Source organism: Marmota flaviventris, chromosome 18 (assembly GCF_047511675.1).
Source record: "Marmota flaviventris isolate mMarFla1 chromosome 18, mMarFla1.hap1, whole genome shotgun sequence".
NCBI lineage: Eukaryota > Metazoa > Chordata > Mammalia > Rodentia > Sciuridae > Marmota > Marmota flaviventris.
Window position 1 is genome coordinate 28,448,927 of NC_092515.1, and position 17,032 is coordinate 28,465,958.

Consider the following 17,032-nt stretch of genomic DNA (forward strand, 5'->3'; position numbering starts at 1 on the left):
CTGGCCCTCACATCCCCAACATATGTGACTGGCCCTCACATCCCCTACATATGTGAACCAAGAACTTTGCATGAAATAGGATTTTGAGGACTGAGTCATCTGAATAATATAGAGGTGTTGTATATGCCCCACCTTTGTTCTTTTTTTCTTTTTTCATTTTTCTTTCCCCCTCCAAATTTTTACTATTTTAACATCCAGTATTTTTCTAAATACATATGTGTGTTTGTTTTATGTATTCTATTGTCTTCCCACATACTTGTCTACCCTAAATTACTTCCTGTCCATTCTCTTCCTACTAACTCTCTTCATTAGATTACTCTTTCACATTTTCTAAGATATAAAAACTATACCCTCACATCTTTCCCCGTCAACATATGGTCCTATGCCCCAAACACAGTTCATTGTCCACCATCAGAAACTGTAAACCTTTTTATGAAACTACTGATAATATTTTAGATAATAATTGAATCCAACATTTATGTACATTGAGACTAAACTGTAAATGTCTTAATAACAACAAATTGTTCACAGGTGATATATTATGGACATTGGAATCAGTTAACATTGTCTTTCCCCACAAAGGATGGATCTTGGAACCCTACAAGAGCACTACAAACCTACAGAGTAAAAACATTAACACCCCAGTCCCACAGAGCTAGGAAGGAAGACACAAGAAACATAAAAAGACAAGGGAAGAAAGAATCACAAACAAATGAAGACACCACATCATTAGAATCATTGGCAGCCACAGCAGAAGAAAACTGACAGAGACAGAGGTCAGGATATACATGGTTAAAATGTTCTGTGGACTCAAGGAAGATACAAGAGCGCAAACACAAGCAGTGCAAGATTACTTTGACAAGGAGCTACAGAAACAAATCCAAGAAGCAAAAGACCACCTCAACAGGGAGATAGAGGTTCTGAAAAAAAGAAAAAAAGAAATCCTTGAAATGAAAGAACCAATAAACCAAATTAAAAGCTCAAATGAAAAAGCAATATCACAACAGACACTTCAGAAATACAGAAGATAATTAGAAATTATTTTGAACCCTTATACTCCAATAAATTAGAAGATAGTGAAGGCATCGATAAATTTCTTAAGTCATATGATCTGCCCAGATTGAGTCAGGAGGATATAGACAACCTAAACAGACCAATATCAATTGAGGAAATAGAAGAAACCATCAAAAGACTACCAACTAAGAAAAGCCCAGGACCGGATCATAGTGGAATGGAACTGAAAATCAACGATAAAAGAAGGAAGGAAAAAGAATACATCACTTGGAGAATGAACAATAGGTTACTGAATGATCAATGGGTTATAGAAGACATCAAGGAGGAAATTAAAAAATTCTTAGAGATTAATGAAAACACAGACACAACATATCGGAATCTATGGGACACATTGAAAGCAGTTCTAAGAGGAAAATTCATTGCTTGGAGTTCATTCCTTAAAAAAAGAAAAAACCAACAAATAAATGATCTCATACTTCATCTCAAAATCCTAGAAAAAGAAGAGCAAAACAACAGCAAAAGAAGTAGAAGGCAAGAAATAATTAAAATCAGAGCTGAAATTAATGAAATCGAAACAAAAGAAACAATTGAAAAAATTGACAAAACTAAAAGTTGGTTCTTTGAAAATATAAACAAAATCGACAGACCCTTAGCCATGCTAGCGAAGAGAAGAAGAGAGAGAACTCAAATTACTAACATACGGGATGAAAGAGGCAATATCACAACAGACACTTCAAAAATACAGAAGATAATCAAAAATTATTTTGAATCCTTATACTCCAGTGAAGGCATAGATAAATTTCTTAAGTCATATGATCTGCCCAGATTGAGTCAGGAGGATACAGACAACCTAAACAGACCAATATCAATTGAGGAAATAGAAGAAACCATCAAAAGACTACCAACTAAGAAAAGCCCAGGACTGGATGGGTATACAGCAGAGTTTTACAAAACCTTTAAAGAGGAACTAATACCAACACTTTTCAAGCTACTTCGGGAAATAGAAAAAGAGGGAGAACTTCCAAATTCATTCTACGAGGCCAACATCACCCTGATACCTAAACCAGACAAAGACACTTCAAAGAAAGAAAACTACAGACCAATATCTCTAATGAACCTAGATGCAAAAATCCTCAATAAAACTCTGGCCACTCGGATACAAAAACATATCAAAAAAATTGTGCACCATGATCAAGTAGGATTCATCCCTGGGATGCAAGGCTGGTTCAATATACGGAAATCAATAAATGTTATTCACCACATCAATAGACTTAAAAATAAGAACCATATGATCATCTCGATAGATGTGGAAAAAGCATTCGACAAAGTACAGCATCCCTTTATGTTCAAAACTCTAGAAAAACTAGGGATAACAGGAAAATACCTCAATATTGTAAAAGCAATCTATGCTAAGCCTCAGGCTAGCATCATTCTGAACGGAGAAAAATTGAAGGCATTCCCTCTAAAATCTGGAATAAGACAGGGATGCCCTCTCTCACCACTTCTGTTCAACATAGTTCTCGAAACACTGGACAGAGCAATTAGACAGCCGAAAGAAATTAAAGGCATCAAAATAGGAAAAGAAGAACTTAAATTATCACTATTTTCGGATGACATGATTCTTTACCTAGCAGACCCAAAAGGGTCTACAAAGAAACTATTAGAGCTAATAAATGAATTCAGCAAAGTGGCAGGATATAAAATCAACATGCATAAATCAAAGGCATTCCTGTATATCAGCGACAAATCCTCTGAAATGGAAATGAGGACAACCACTCCATTCACAATATCCTTAGGGGAGGGGAGGGGGGATAGTAGAGGATAGGAAAGGCAGCAGAATACAACAGACACTAGTATGGCAATATGTAAATCAATGGATGTGTAACTGATGTGATTCTGCAATTTGTATACGGGGTAAAAATGGGAGTTCATAACCCACTTGAATCAAAGTGTGAAATATGATATATCAAGAACTATGTAACATTTTGAACAACCAACAATAAAAAAATTAAAAAAAAAAAAAAAAAGCTCAAATGAAAGCATCACCAACAGAGTAGGCACTTGGAAGTCATGACATCAGACAATGAAGATAAAATATATAATCTTAAAAAGAACAGAGACTACACAGTGATAATGGTAAGAAACCATGAGCAGAACATTCAAGAAATATGGAATAGCATAAAGAGAACAAATTTCCAAATTGGAAATCAACGATAAAATAAGGAAGAAAAATTCCTGTATCACATGGAGACTGAACAATATGCTACTGAATGAACAATGGGTTACAGAAGACATTAAGGAGGAAATTTAAAAAGTAAGAACACAGACACAACATATAAAAATCTCTGGTACACTATGAAAGCAGTACTAAGAGGGAAAATTCATTACATGGAATTCATTCCTTAAAAGAAGAAAAAGGTAACAAATAAATGACCTCACACTACATCTCAAAGCCCTAGAAAAAGAAGAACAAATCAGCAGCAAAAGCAGTAGAAGGCAAGAAATAATTAAAATTAGAACTGAAGTCAATGAAATCGAAACAAAAGAAACAATTGAAAAAACAAAAAGTTAGTTGTTTGAGAAAAATAAATGAAATTGACAGACTATTAGCTATGCTAATGAAGAGAAGGAGAGAGAAAACTCAAATTACCAGCATATTGATGAAAAAGGTAATGTCACAAAAAAAAGACACTACAGAAATACAGAGGATAATTAGAAATTATCTTGAAAACTTATACTTCAATAAAATAGAAGACATTGAAGGCAATGACAAATTTCTTAAGTCATAAGCGATCTGCCCAGATTGAATCAGGAAGATATACACAATTTAAACATACCAATATCAAGTGATGAAACTGAAGACACCATCAGAAGCTTACCAACTTAGAAAAGCCCAGGATGGGATGGTAACAGCCGAGTTCTACAAGATCTTTAAAGAAGAACTAATACCAATACTCTACAATTTATTTCATGAAATAGAAAAAGAGGCAGCACTTCCAAACTCATTCTATGAGGCCAATATCACCCTGATCCCAAAACCAGGCAAAGACACATCAAAGAAAAAAAAGTCAGACCAATATCTCTAATGAACATAGATGCAAAAATTCTCAATAAAAATTCTGGCAAATCAAATACAAAAACATATCAAAAAGATTGTGCACCATGATCAACTGGGAGTCATCTCAGGGATGCAAGGTTGGTTCAACATGTGGAAATCAATAAATGTAATAGACATATCAATAAACATATCAATAGACTCATCACATCAACAGAATCATATGATCATCTCAATAGATGCAGAAAAAAAGCATTTGACAAAATACAGCAACCTTTCATGTTCAAAACACTAGAAAAACTAGGGAAAACGGGAACATATCTCAATATCGTAAAGGCTATCTATGCGAAGTCTCAGGCCAACATCATTCTAAATGGAGAAAAATTAAAGGCATTCCCTCTAAAAACTGGAACAAGACAGGGATGCCCTCTTTCACCATTTCTATTCAACATAGTTCTTGAAACACTGGCCAGAGCAATTAGACAGATGAAAGAAATTAAAGGGATGTGTATAGGAAAAGAAGAACTGAAATTAGCACTATTTGCTGACGATATGATTCTATACCTAGAAGACCCAAATAGCTCCACCAGAAAACTTCTAGAACTAGTAAATGAATTCAGTAAAGTACCAGGATATAAAATCAACACCCATAAATGGAAAGGAATTTCTTTCTTTCTTTCTTTTTTTTTTTGGTGGTGCTGGGGATTGAACCCAGGGCCTTGTGCATGCAAGGAAATGAAAAGGAATTTCTGTATATCAGTGACAAATCCTCTGAGAAGGAAATAAGGAAAACTATCCCATTTACAATGACCTCAAAAAAAAAAAAAAAAAAAAAAAGATACTTGGGAATCAAGGAAAGAGGTGAAAGATTTATACAACGAAAACTACAAAATCCTAAAGAAAGAAATTAAAGAAGACCTTTGAAGACGGAAAGATCTACATTGCTCTTGTATAGGCAGAATTTATACTATCAAAATAAGTATACTACCAAAAGCACTATACAGATTTAATGCAATTCTAATCAAAATCCCAATGGCATTCCTCATAGAAACAGAAAAAGCAATCATGGAATTCATCTGGAAAAATAAGAGACCCAGAATAGCTAAAGCGATCCTTAGCAGGAAGAGTGAAGCAGGTGGTATCACTATACCAGACCTTAAACTATACTAGAGAGCAATAGTAACAAAAACAGTATGATATTGGAACCAAAACAGACAGGTAGACCAATGGTACAGAATAGAGGAGACTAACCCACAAAATTACAATTATCTTATATTAGACAAAGGTGCCAAAAACATGCATTGGAAAAAAGATAGCCTCTTCAACAAATAGTGCTGGGAAAACTGGAAATCCATATGCAACAAAATGAAATTAAACCCCTATCTCTCACCATGCACAAAACTCAACTCAAAGTGAATCAAGGACCTTGGAATTAAACCAGAGACTCTGCATCTAATACAAGAAAAAGTAGGTCCTAATCTTCATCATGTGGGATTAGGCCCCAACTTCCTTAATAAGACTCATATTGTGCAAGATTTAAAACCAAGAATCAATAAATGGGATGGAATCAAACTAAAATGTTTCTTTTCAGCAAAAGAAACAATCTGTGAAGTGAACAGAGTCTCCATCCTGGCAGCAAACTTTTACTCCTCACACATCAGATAGAGCACTACTAATCTCTAGGGTATAGAAAATAACTGAAAAAGCTAAGCACCAAAAAAATAAATAACCCACTCACAAATGGGCCCAGGAACTGAACAGACATTTCTCAGAAGAGGATATACAATCAAAAAACAAATATATGAAAAACTGTTCATCATCTCTAACAATTAGAGAAATGAAAATCAAAACTACTTTAAGATTCCATTTCACTTCAGTCAGAATGGTAGCTATTATGAAGACAAACAACAATAAGTGTTGGAGAGGATATGGGGGAAAAGTACACACATACATTGCTGGTGGTGCAGCCAATATGGAAATTGGTGCAGCCAATATGGAAAGCAGTATGGAGATTCCTTGGAAAGCTGGGAATGGAACCACCATTTGACCCAGCTATCCCTCTCCTCGATCTATACGCAAAAAGCTCAAAAACAGCATACTGCAGGGACACAGCCATGTTTATAGCAGCGACAATACACAATTGCTAAACTGTGGAGCCAACAAAGATGCCCTTCCGTGGATGAATGCATAAAAAAAATGTGGCATATATATACAATGGAATTTTACTCAGCAATAAAAGAGAATAAAATCATGGCATTTGCAGGTAAATGGATGGCGCTGGAGAAGATAATGCTAAGTGAAGTCAGCCAATCCCAAAAAACAAATGCTGAATGTTTTCTCTGATCTAAGGAAGCTGACTCATAGTGGGGTAGGGAGGGGGAGCATGGGAGGAATAGATGAATTCTAGATAGGGCAGAGAGGTGGGAAGGAAAGGGAGGAGGCAGGGGATCAGCAAAGATGGTGAAATGTGATAGACATCATTATCCAAAGTACATGTATGAAGACAAGAATTGGTGTCAACTTATTTTATAAAGAACCAGAGATATGAAATATTGTGCTATATAAGTGTAATAAGAATTGTAATGCATTCCACTGTCATTTATTTTTTTAAAAAAATCAATAAAAAAATCTCAGTTTAATTCTGATCATTTTCCATCTTCTTATATAATGGCCTGAATGTGTCTCACTAATATATTCAAATATAACCTCTGGTTTCTGAATAAATAACACGAAAGTCTACATGCTTGCAAATAATCTCCTGGGCTAAAAAGCAGTTTCAATGAGGAATTGCTGCTATGTCATATAGGGAGAGATGTTTGCTTTGTCCTTTACAAGGCTCACAGAACTTCTGTATTTTGTCTTTCAGGTGCTCCTTTCCTTTTGTCAGAGTAACTAGTCGTCCACACTGTCATTTGTAATCTCTGCAAAAAAAAAATGTGTTCTTTTTGCTTATCCAGCTTTCCCTTCCTTACAAAATTTTTTCTTACAAAGGAAGGTAAAGGATTTGGACTTTGAAACTTTAGAGTCCTGACTACAAGTTATTACCGGGTACTATTAGCAGTTTTCTGATTTGTCTATTTTCATATTTTAATATAAAGATAATACTACCCTATAAAACTTATACATAATAAAATCACATTAAAATTATAGTTGTTTTCTTCCCAGCACTAAATAATAGGTAATATGCTGTATTTGGCCATTTATTTACTTGATGTTTAAGAGGTTTTAGATATAATCAGACTGCTTCTTTGCTGGTAAGATTTTTTGTTTTTTTTTTAAAGATGCTTCTAGGTTTGGCTATCCAATGAAGCCTACTAGAAGATAAAGTTTGCTGTACAATTTTATCCACTGAATGACAATTTATTAATATCAATAACTATCAAATATACTAACATCCTGGTTGTATCTGATGAAGGTGTAATAGAATAGTAAAGTAAATCAGAAGTCATATTCTTGAAATATATGCTCAGAGAATAACAACATGACTATGCATAGAATACAATGGTAAGCAAAGGCAACTGAGCAGCAATGGGACAGCTAGGGTGAAAGAAACCAGAGCTTTTGGTTTGTGGTGAAATAGAGGAAAAACAGGGGATCTCTGACCATGCTTGTTTCTTCCATTAACTGTCATTAGTAAAGATCTTTTAAACGTAACATTATTTTAAAGGTTGTCTTAAGACATATTAGGCCTTTAGATTAAAGTGAAAACAAATAGAAATCCAAACAAATAGAAATCCATCTTCTTAAAGTAATAAAAACCAAAAAACCAAGTTAAACATGGTTTTAAATTTCTGTTATAGTCTTTTTACAGATGTTATAGGTTTTATTTTCATTTACATAGTTGCTCTCTACCTGATTTTCAAAATCTGTAAAAGGAGATAGACTTCTCTAGATAGCAACACTTCAAATTAGAAACATCAACCCAGCACTAATTATCAGCAATACAGCAGTCTTGAAATCAGTCAAAAATTATAAACTATTTTTTGATTAAAGCAAATTCATGTAAGAAAGAGTTCTAATATATACCATATCTTTTCTATTCCTCATAATCTATACAAATTTCAGGGATATTTATTAATAATATATGTTTCTTTAAAAACTGGATTTCTAGACAATGTTATCTGGTGTTGAAAGCAATAAAAAATGTGATTTTTTTTTCCTGGAGCACTGTATTACAATAGGAGCTTGGTAGTGAATGTGGAGCTGAGTTATTACTAATTCTGCAGTCATCAAATTAATTAATGCTCAGAACAAACTATAAAGAGATAAATGATGGGAGGCACGAAACAAAAAGAGCCAGGGAACACAACTTATTATAAGATAAATAAAAGAGTAAAGTATAATATCAATAATCATACTGGAATTTTCAATGCCATTGCCAAATAAGAAACAATAAGGTGGGCTGGGGTTATAGCTCATGGTAGAGGGCTTGCCTGGATTTGAAGTACCACATATAAATAAATAAAAGGTCCACTGACAACTAAAAAGAAAAAAAAAAAAAAAAGATACAATAGGTAACACCTATTGCAAAATAATATTACTATGTGCAGAGTATCCTACTAAATGATTTGTTTACTTTTCTTTTACCTCAGTTGTACCAGAAGTAGAATTTTACAGTTGAGGAGTTTAAGTAATCTGTCCAAGGTCACACAGATAGTAAGTAGTTGGACTGATACTGAAACCATGGTAGTTAATCTGCTCTTGACTACCATGGTATTCAGTTTCAAAATATAATTGGGTGGGCTGGGGATGTGACTCAAGTGGTAGCGCACTCTCCTGGCATGTGCGGGGTGCTGGGTTCGAATCTCAGCACCACATAAAAATAAAATAAAGATGCTGCGTCCACTGAAAACTAAAAAATAAATATTAAAATATTAAAAAATTCTCTCTCTCTCAAAAAGAAAAAAAAAGTATTATATGTATATATATATATGTGTGTATATATATATATATATATATATATGTGTATATATATATATATATATATATAAATAAATGGGCAATTTGTAAATTTTTTGGTATCTTTTAAAAAATCAAATTTTATTGAATGAAAACCAGGTTTTTCCTTAAGATTAGTTAATCAATTTTTTTCTTAAAAAAAAAATGAATCTGTGAAAAAGAATAGGTACTTTAAGTAGCTGGGAAGTTTGGGGACCAAATAAGAAAATAAGAACTGAGCATCACGATCTATACCTACAAGACTATATGATATTTACATGCTGTTCAGTTATAAATTGCCATAGTGAAGGTATCTTATAAATATTTCTCAGTTAATTTAATTTCCCTACCTTCCAGATGTGTTCTTTAGTATGGCGAGAGCATCCGGATAGCCATCCATGTTGTAGTCTCCAATATGAAGGGTAATTGGAATTGGTATTTCAGTTGGTCGTTCTTCGTGCACAAATGGTACAAAGCCCCAGAGTGTACCCTTATTGTTGAAATCCTGTAGGACTGGAACCCACTGTAGATTTAGAGAAAAAAATTAGACTTCATAGTTACCTTGGGAAAAAAATTACAATTTGCCAAAGAAATGATCCATAAAAAGTATCCATAAAAAGTTCTGAAGATAAGCATATTTTATTTATCTTTTTCATCTCCATAGTATGGTAGGGTATTATGATTTCTTTTGATGAATAAGTTGTCTCCCTTAGAATTTATCAGTAGTCATCTTTGCTTTTTTCACAAAATCATAGAACCTTGGGATTAAATGGATATCAATACGCATATAGTCATATTACCCAATTTAAAATTAGTGTAAAGTAGAAATAAAACTTTACTTCTTTAAAATACAATGAGTAATTTTAAAGAAGTAAAGCAGACTATAACATTATCTAATGCTAGTGAACTTTCAGGAGGCCCAACTTAGGAAGGAAGTTAGAACATGATGAGTCTCCCTTGATCTGCTATGCTTTATTACACAAAGAGGACTAGTTATCACCTCAAGCCAAGCAGCTCACAAGGCTTTCCAAACACCATCAGGTCTGACAAGCTCTATCTGTAACTGATAGGTACTTCTCAGAAAAAGTAAATGAAGTGACACAAAAATAGCTATAAGTTAAATTTTTACTCCATGTCTTTATTTTTATATTGATAATAGAAGAAAAGGTTGATTTCTAAAAGAGTTTAGAATTCCTTTCTCTTCTGAGTACACAGATATTCACTTTTTGATAAACTAATATAAAGCTAAAAGTGGAAATCATGCAATTAAAATTAGAGGTGTGCCCACAATGTGCTGAGAGTATGGATGTTGCCATATAACTTGGAGATAATGTGAACCAAAGTTGGAACAGCTGACTGGAAACGGCAGGACAAACATGCCTACAGAACTTTTTGGTCTTATAAACAGGTGATTCATTTTTATAGTTGCAAGCTAAAGTGTATTAAAAATGGCTTCTTGAAAAGGGTTTAGCAAGTTATGTCATAGGTTTTCTAAAGAAAGTATAACTTGCCAAGGAAAAAGAAAGAAAAAAAATAATGATAAAGACATATTTTCAGAAAGTGAGATTTTAAAAAAAATATTGGTCTGCAGCTTTAATTAGTTTTTACATTTTTCTTCGGGCAAAAAAGTATTATTTTACTTATCATAAGAAGTATTTCCCATTAAAACAATTGTATTATGCTCCAAAAGTAGTTAAGATTTTTCACTTAATGTGGTATACATAATAGTCCAACAAAGAACTGTGACCTTTATGCTCCTTCCTATGTACAATATTCCTTCCTAAGGAGAAATTTCCTTATAATTTGAAAATATTCTCATAGTAATCTGTGATTTGAATATATGCTATAATTACTAGGTTTGTTTATACCTATGAAACAGTGATGAAGTGTTACTTAACATGTTAACTGATTCAAAACTAAAAAAGTTTTAAGGTAATAAAATATAAAGGTGTAATAGTTAAATGGTTTGAGAATGCTGAGTGAATGATTTGTTTTAATATAAAATGTGATGTTCATAGAGATATAAAAGTCAATGTGGTATTTTTACTGTTTATTACCCTACAAAAGAAAATAAAGCTCATTTATTCTGTTGTCATAACTATCATTCCCATATTAATTCTCCAATATGATTCTCAGATTTCAAACCGTTTACTCACAAGCTATAGGTAAAAAGTCAGCATGACAAAATGAAACAGATCTAGATACCACAGACATAAACAAGGTTAGCTTTGAAAATAGATACGATATTCTATTATTCTTCTACAACATATCTTTATTATAGTGTTTTACCATTTCTTCTGGCATATAAAAATGCTAATAGTTCATTTAATTATAGGATTCAAAATGGGTTTTTTTAATCAGAAATGATTGTAGCAGTGCTTTCTGCTTCAATAAATGAATAAAATGAATTTAAATTTAACATGAGGAAAACAATAACTTAATTTTGTATTTCTCTTTGTTCTGATTCTTCAGATGTCTTTTCTAACCTTTGAAGATTTTTTTTAATATTTATTTTTTAGTTGTAGTTGGACACAATACCTTTATTTTATTTATTTTTATGTGGTGCTAAGGATCGAACCCAGGGCCTTGTATGTGCTCTCTCCCGCTGAGCCACAATCGCAGCCCCAAGATTTTTATTTTTTAAACACATAACTCTGTTGTGTTAAACAAAACAAAACAAAACAAAACAAAACTGATATACCTGTTTTGTTCCAGATCTCAGTAAGTAGATTGTGCTTCTCTGGCAGTTTTGATCTTCACAGCCTGGAAGTAAATGATCCATTTGTCCATCTCCATCTGCCAAAAGAAACTTTAAGAGTCCATTAAAAGCCACAAAATAAAATGTGTGTGTATGGCAGATTAAAGTTCCTATTTGTTCTAAGTCTCCATCAATCTGGATAAAACCGAAAGAATTAGTTGACATATGGTTTTATAATAAATGTATCTCAATTAAAATCAAATCACTTGGCCCTTAGTACTTAATATTTGAACTTTGTCTTGTTCTAAATCGCAAACTTTTCTGTGGTTAAATGCTTATCCAGGGTTGGAAAAAGGTCTTTTCAGGTTTTAATGTTAAAATCATCAATTTTTAAAAAGTCGCTTTTGATTTATTTATATAATTGTCACTACTGCCACAGAAGAAAAATAAGCAGCATGTCAATAGTAACATATTATTATACATCCTATTGTAAATGTGAGGCTAATCTTTTATACATACTTTTAAGTACCTTTATTTTAAGATGGATTTCAATCAAAGAGCTAAAATGTTTTCAGCACTCTGGCTTCTAAAAAAGCACAAATTTTAAAAAAATCAACAAAAAAGTAAATGAAGGAAGTACAGGTTTTCTTTATAAGTGTTTTTTAAAAAAATTATTATTATTATTATTTTGGTGTAGATGGACACAACACAATGCCTTTATTTTTATGTGGTGCTGAGGATTGAACCCGGATCCTGCCCACACTAGGCAAGCGCTCTACCGCTGAGCCACAATCCCAGCCCCTTTATAAGTGTTTTTACAGAGCTGTACATTATTCTACAAACATCTCTAGAGGTGAGAGTATGGAGGAACCTGGATTCAGTTCTTTTTATGCTCATTCCTAAGTACCATATCTTTCCAAAGACAGTCGGTGTATATATATATATGCCATATATAATTTTGCACAAATAGTATAGTGTACTTTATTTTTTTTGTACCATAAATTTTTGATTTAATATATCTCTAAGATGGTTTCATATTGGTAAATTTATATCTGCCTGATTTACAGTACAGTATTATATTGTATGAATATATTTCAATATAATCAATTTTCTATTATGTGCAAACACTGGGCTATTTGTAATCTTTTGGTAGTCTAAATCTAAAAATGAATAAATTTATATAATCTTTTATACAGTCTTACAAAAGTGAGTATAAATTTGTAACCTTAAAAGTGAGTATAAATTAGCAAAAGTAGTATACATTTCTAAAATGATAATTATTGGTTTGATCATTTATAAAATTCAAATTTTTATTTAATCTCCACAGAAGAATGAGTCTCAAACTTATAGATACCATAAGAACCGAGGAAATCAAAGAACTTTAAGTGGGTTACATCTATGGTTATTTGTAGTTTTAAAAATTAAGTAAAAAATAACAAATGTAAAAATATTGCATGTAAAATAATATTTTCATGAAAAATAACTATTTTCCAAAACAAACAGCTTTTGTGAGAAGACTGGAATTGCCTGGCTTCAATATCTGTCTTAACAAAAAATGATATTGAATTTTTACACTGCTTTCACAGGCCACTTATTACAGTATATTGCCACTTATTACAGTATGGTTGATAAATGTGAAAATATGTAGTCTTAATAGCCTTTTCAGAAAACTCTGGATATTATTCATGGTACTACCAAAATGCAACAAGTGATAATTTCTTAAAAGGTTACTTGCAAAGAAGAATCTACAGTAATGCCAATGAAAATTTCCTACTGTTAATTAAAACCCACTCATCTATATTTTAGATCACAAAGCAAGTCTTAGCAAATACTTAAAAAAATCAGTATAATCCCTTGACTTTTATTAGATCATAATGGAATAAAATTAGAAATCAACAATAAGAAAAGCAATAGAAAGTATATAAACACATGGAGATTGAACAATACAGTTTTAAATAATGAATGGATCATAAAATGAAGTCAGAGGAACAATTTAAAAATTCCTAGATGCAAAGGAGATAGAGATACAACATATTGAATCTCTGGGACAATATGAAGGTGGTTATAAGAGCAAACTTTACATTTCTTTGGGCATACATAAAAAAATCAGAAGATTCCTAGTAAACAACTTGATGCATATCAAAGTCCTAGAAAAACAAGTGCAAACCAATTCTGAAACCAGTAGATGGAAGGAGATAATTGAGATGGGAGCCAAAATTAATGAAATATAGTATGAAAAAATGTTATGGTTTTGATAAGTGTCCCATTAAAAGCTCATGAGTTAGGCAATGCAGGACTGTTCAGAGATAAAACAGGCTATGAGAGCTGTACCTATATGAATGGATTTCTGGGTGGTAACTATAGGCATGTGGGCATGGTTCGAGGAGTAGGTCACTGGGGGCGTGCCACTGGGGATTATACTTTGTCTCTAGCTCCCCCACACTTTTTACTGACACCAACAGGACAGTTTTCTTCCACCATGTCCTTCTACATGATGTTCTGTGTCACCTTAGGCCCAGAGCAAAGGGGTTGGCCAACCATGTACTAAAACCTCTGAAACTGTAAGCCCCAAATAAACTTTTCTTCCTTTAAGTTGTTTTGTCAGATATCATGGTCACATTAATGAAAAGCTGACTAACACAGGAATTAGTACTAAGAGTGGGAGTCTTTATTATGACTAACCTGACCATGCGATCCAAAAGGTTTTGGAGATGGGTATGGTGGTGAACCCCTGTAATCCCAGCAACTTAGGAGGCTGAGGCAAAAGGATTCCAAGTTTGAGGCTATTATTTATTAAGCAGTTTATTAAGGTCATAAGCAATAGCAAGATTCTCCAAAAAAAAAAAAAAAAAAAAGTTCTTGTAACTGGTTTGTAGAAGAAAACTTAGAATACTGTTTACAGACAACAACACACTGGATGATTCTGGTAGAAGCTCAGAAGACCAGAATGCTAAGAATGTACACAGTAAAGATGACAATGAGTACTCAACTGGGAATTGGACTAGAAGCCATTCATGTTATGTCCTGCTAAGGAACTTGTCTACATTTTGCCCATGCTTGAGACTTCTGTGAGGTTGAAATTAAAAGTGATGGACAAATTAATCTGGTTCAGAAAATTTCAAGGCAGCTTAATATTCAAACAGGGCATCTCAGAAATAAGCAACACCACACTCATGGCAGGCTCAAGGGCAAAAAAGCAAAAACTCATTTCAGAGACAACAATGGGAGCACCCTTCTCACACAGGGGTGACTAGGAAGTTGTTCTCTCAAGGTTCATTTCACCTTGCTCAGTTGCTTAAGTACTGAGAAGTCAACTGCAGTCAGGGTCCAAGGGGGCATGGCTACTGCTTGAGCTAGCAGCCGACCTTGAAATCATCCACTTGGTGTTGGTTCTATAGGAATGCAGAATTCTAGAGATAGAGGGTCATGGAGGATTCCAGTGAGATTTCAAATCTAATCACACCAGTGCTTTTTTTTGCCTTGACAACCATCATATTTGATGTATAGAACAGTTTTGCTGGGTGTGGAGGCATATGCCTGGAATCCCAGTAACTAGGGAGCTTTCATGAAGGAGGACTGCAAATTCAAAGCCAGCCTTAGCTACTTAGTGAGACACTCAGCAACTCAGCGAGACACTGTCTCAAAATAAAAAGCAAAAAGGGCTGGGGGCTGGAGCTTGGGCTCAGTGGTAAGGTGTTTGCCTAGCATATATGAGGCACGAGGTTCTATTCTCGGCACCACATATAAAGGTTCACCCACAAGTGAAAAATACATATTAAAAAAAAAAAAAGACTTAAAAAAAAAAAGGGGCTGTGAATATAGCTCAGTGGTAAAGTACCTCTGAGTTTAATCTCCAGAACCAAAAATAAAACAAAAAACCCAACATAGAATATTAAAAAGATATACATGAAATATTGATATTTATTAAAATTATTGTTTGCTATTTCAACAAAAACATTCTTTAGTAAAACTATGTGTCTCATTTTCTTCCTTCTGCTGTGTTTTAATAGTGTAAGTGTAGGTGAGAGAAGAATAAAAGGAATACTTGGATAGCTGGTGTTACCTCTTTGATTTGTGCTAAAATGAAAGCAGTTTCAACCGCCATTGACAATATAAATGTCAATTTTTAAAAAAAAAAAAAGATTCTACTTCCAAAAAGGTCATGGTATATTTTAAGAGCATGGGCTTACGTGCATCAGAAGGACCTGAATGCAAATATGAGCTATTATTTGCTTGTAGTATGGGCTTAGGCAAGGTATTTACTATTCTAGCCTCAGTTTCTTTTACTTGTAAAGTACACAAGTATCTCAATATTTTCTTGTAAAGATTAAATGATGATGATGATGAGAGTAGGATATGAGTAAGTACTCTTTATGTATTTACTATGTGGAAAACACTTCATAAGTCTTATAGTTGCATTATCTTCTTTAATCTTCACAATAACTTTGTGTTATCATCTGATACTATCATCCGCACTTATCTAAAGAAACAGAGGTAAAAAGAGGTTAAGTACCTTGCCCATAACCCCAGAGTTAGTCAAAGGCAGAATCAGAATCTTAGGCAACTTGTTTCCCATATTCTCAGTCACTGTCCTTTTCATAGTTCTTGGTACCTAAGAGTTTAATAAACAGTACTTTGTTGTTAGGATGATGAATACTTAAAAGACATCAAATGCTTATACAATGTCAAAGACAGTTGCTTTTTATTTTCTTTTGATGGTGCTGGGGATTAAACCCAGGGCCTTGAGCATGCTAGGCAAGCACTCTACCAACTGAGCTATATCCCCAGCTCCAAAGACAATTGCTTAAACATAAGGGAGTCACCACTCCAAACCAGCAGAGCTGAGCTTACAGCCTCTTAAGTTTCTTGTCCACACAGAAAGAAGGAGAGTGTTCAGCAAAGAAAGCCCAAAATGGCAAATTTCAGAAATTATAAAAAATAGTTTAAAATATTATTTTGAAAACTAAATGAGCACTTTGCTTATGATTTTGTAAAATTTATGTAAGTATTTTAGATGTTTTTAGTTTGGTTGTACAACGAATGAGTTAATTAGCATTTTTTCTCAGAATACAGATATTTTAAAATCACTTGACAATTGCAGTTATTTGCACTTGCAGGTATTTTAGATCAACTATGAAACCAAATGCATAATTTTTCCAATAGGCTGTAAGTTATTAGGATATCAAATTCGCATTTCTTAATACCTTGACTTTTTGTTCGTTTCAAAGAATCTTTTAAAAAATTAGTTATATTTAGATATACATGACAGTAGGGCATATTTTGACACATTATACATACATGGGGTGCAACCAATTACAATTTTGATC

General features: G+C 33.3%; 1 protein-coding gene across 2 annotated transcripts in view; it reads right to left on the bottom strand.

Moving 5' to 3' along the window:
* Itfg1 (integrin alpha FG-GAP repeat containing 1) overlaps positions 1-17,032 on the bottom strand; it is a 240,856-nt gene that overhangs the window by 113,695 nt on the left and 110,129 nt on the right. For both annotated transcript variants that reach the window (XM_027939156.3, XM_027939157.3), the window contains exons 9-10: positions 11,709-11,803; positions 9,358-9,530 (exon numbers count right to left, since the gene is read on the bottom strand). In XM_027939156.3, coding sequence (XP_027794957.1) covers positions 9,358-9,530; positions 11,709-11,803 — 268 coding nt within the window. The remainder of the gene's footprint in view (positions 1-9,357; positions 9,531-11,708; positions 11,804-17,032) is intronic.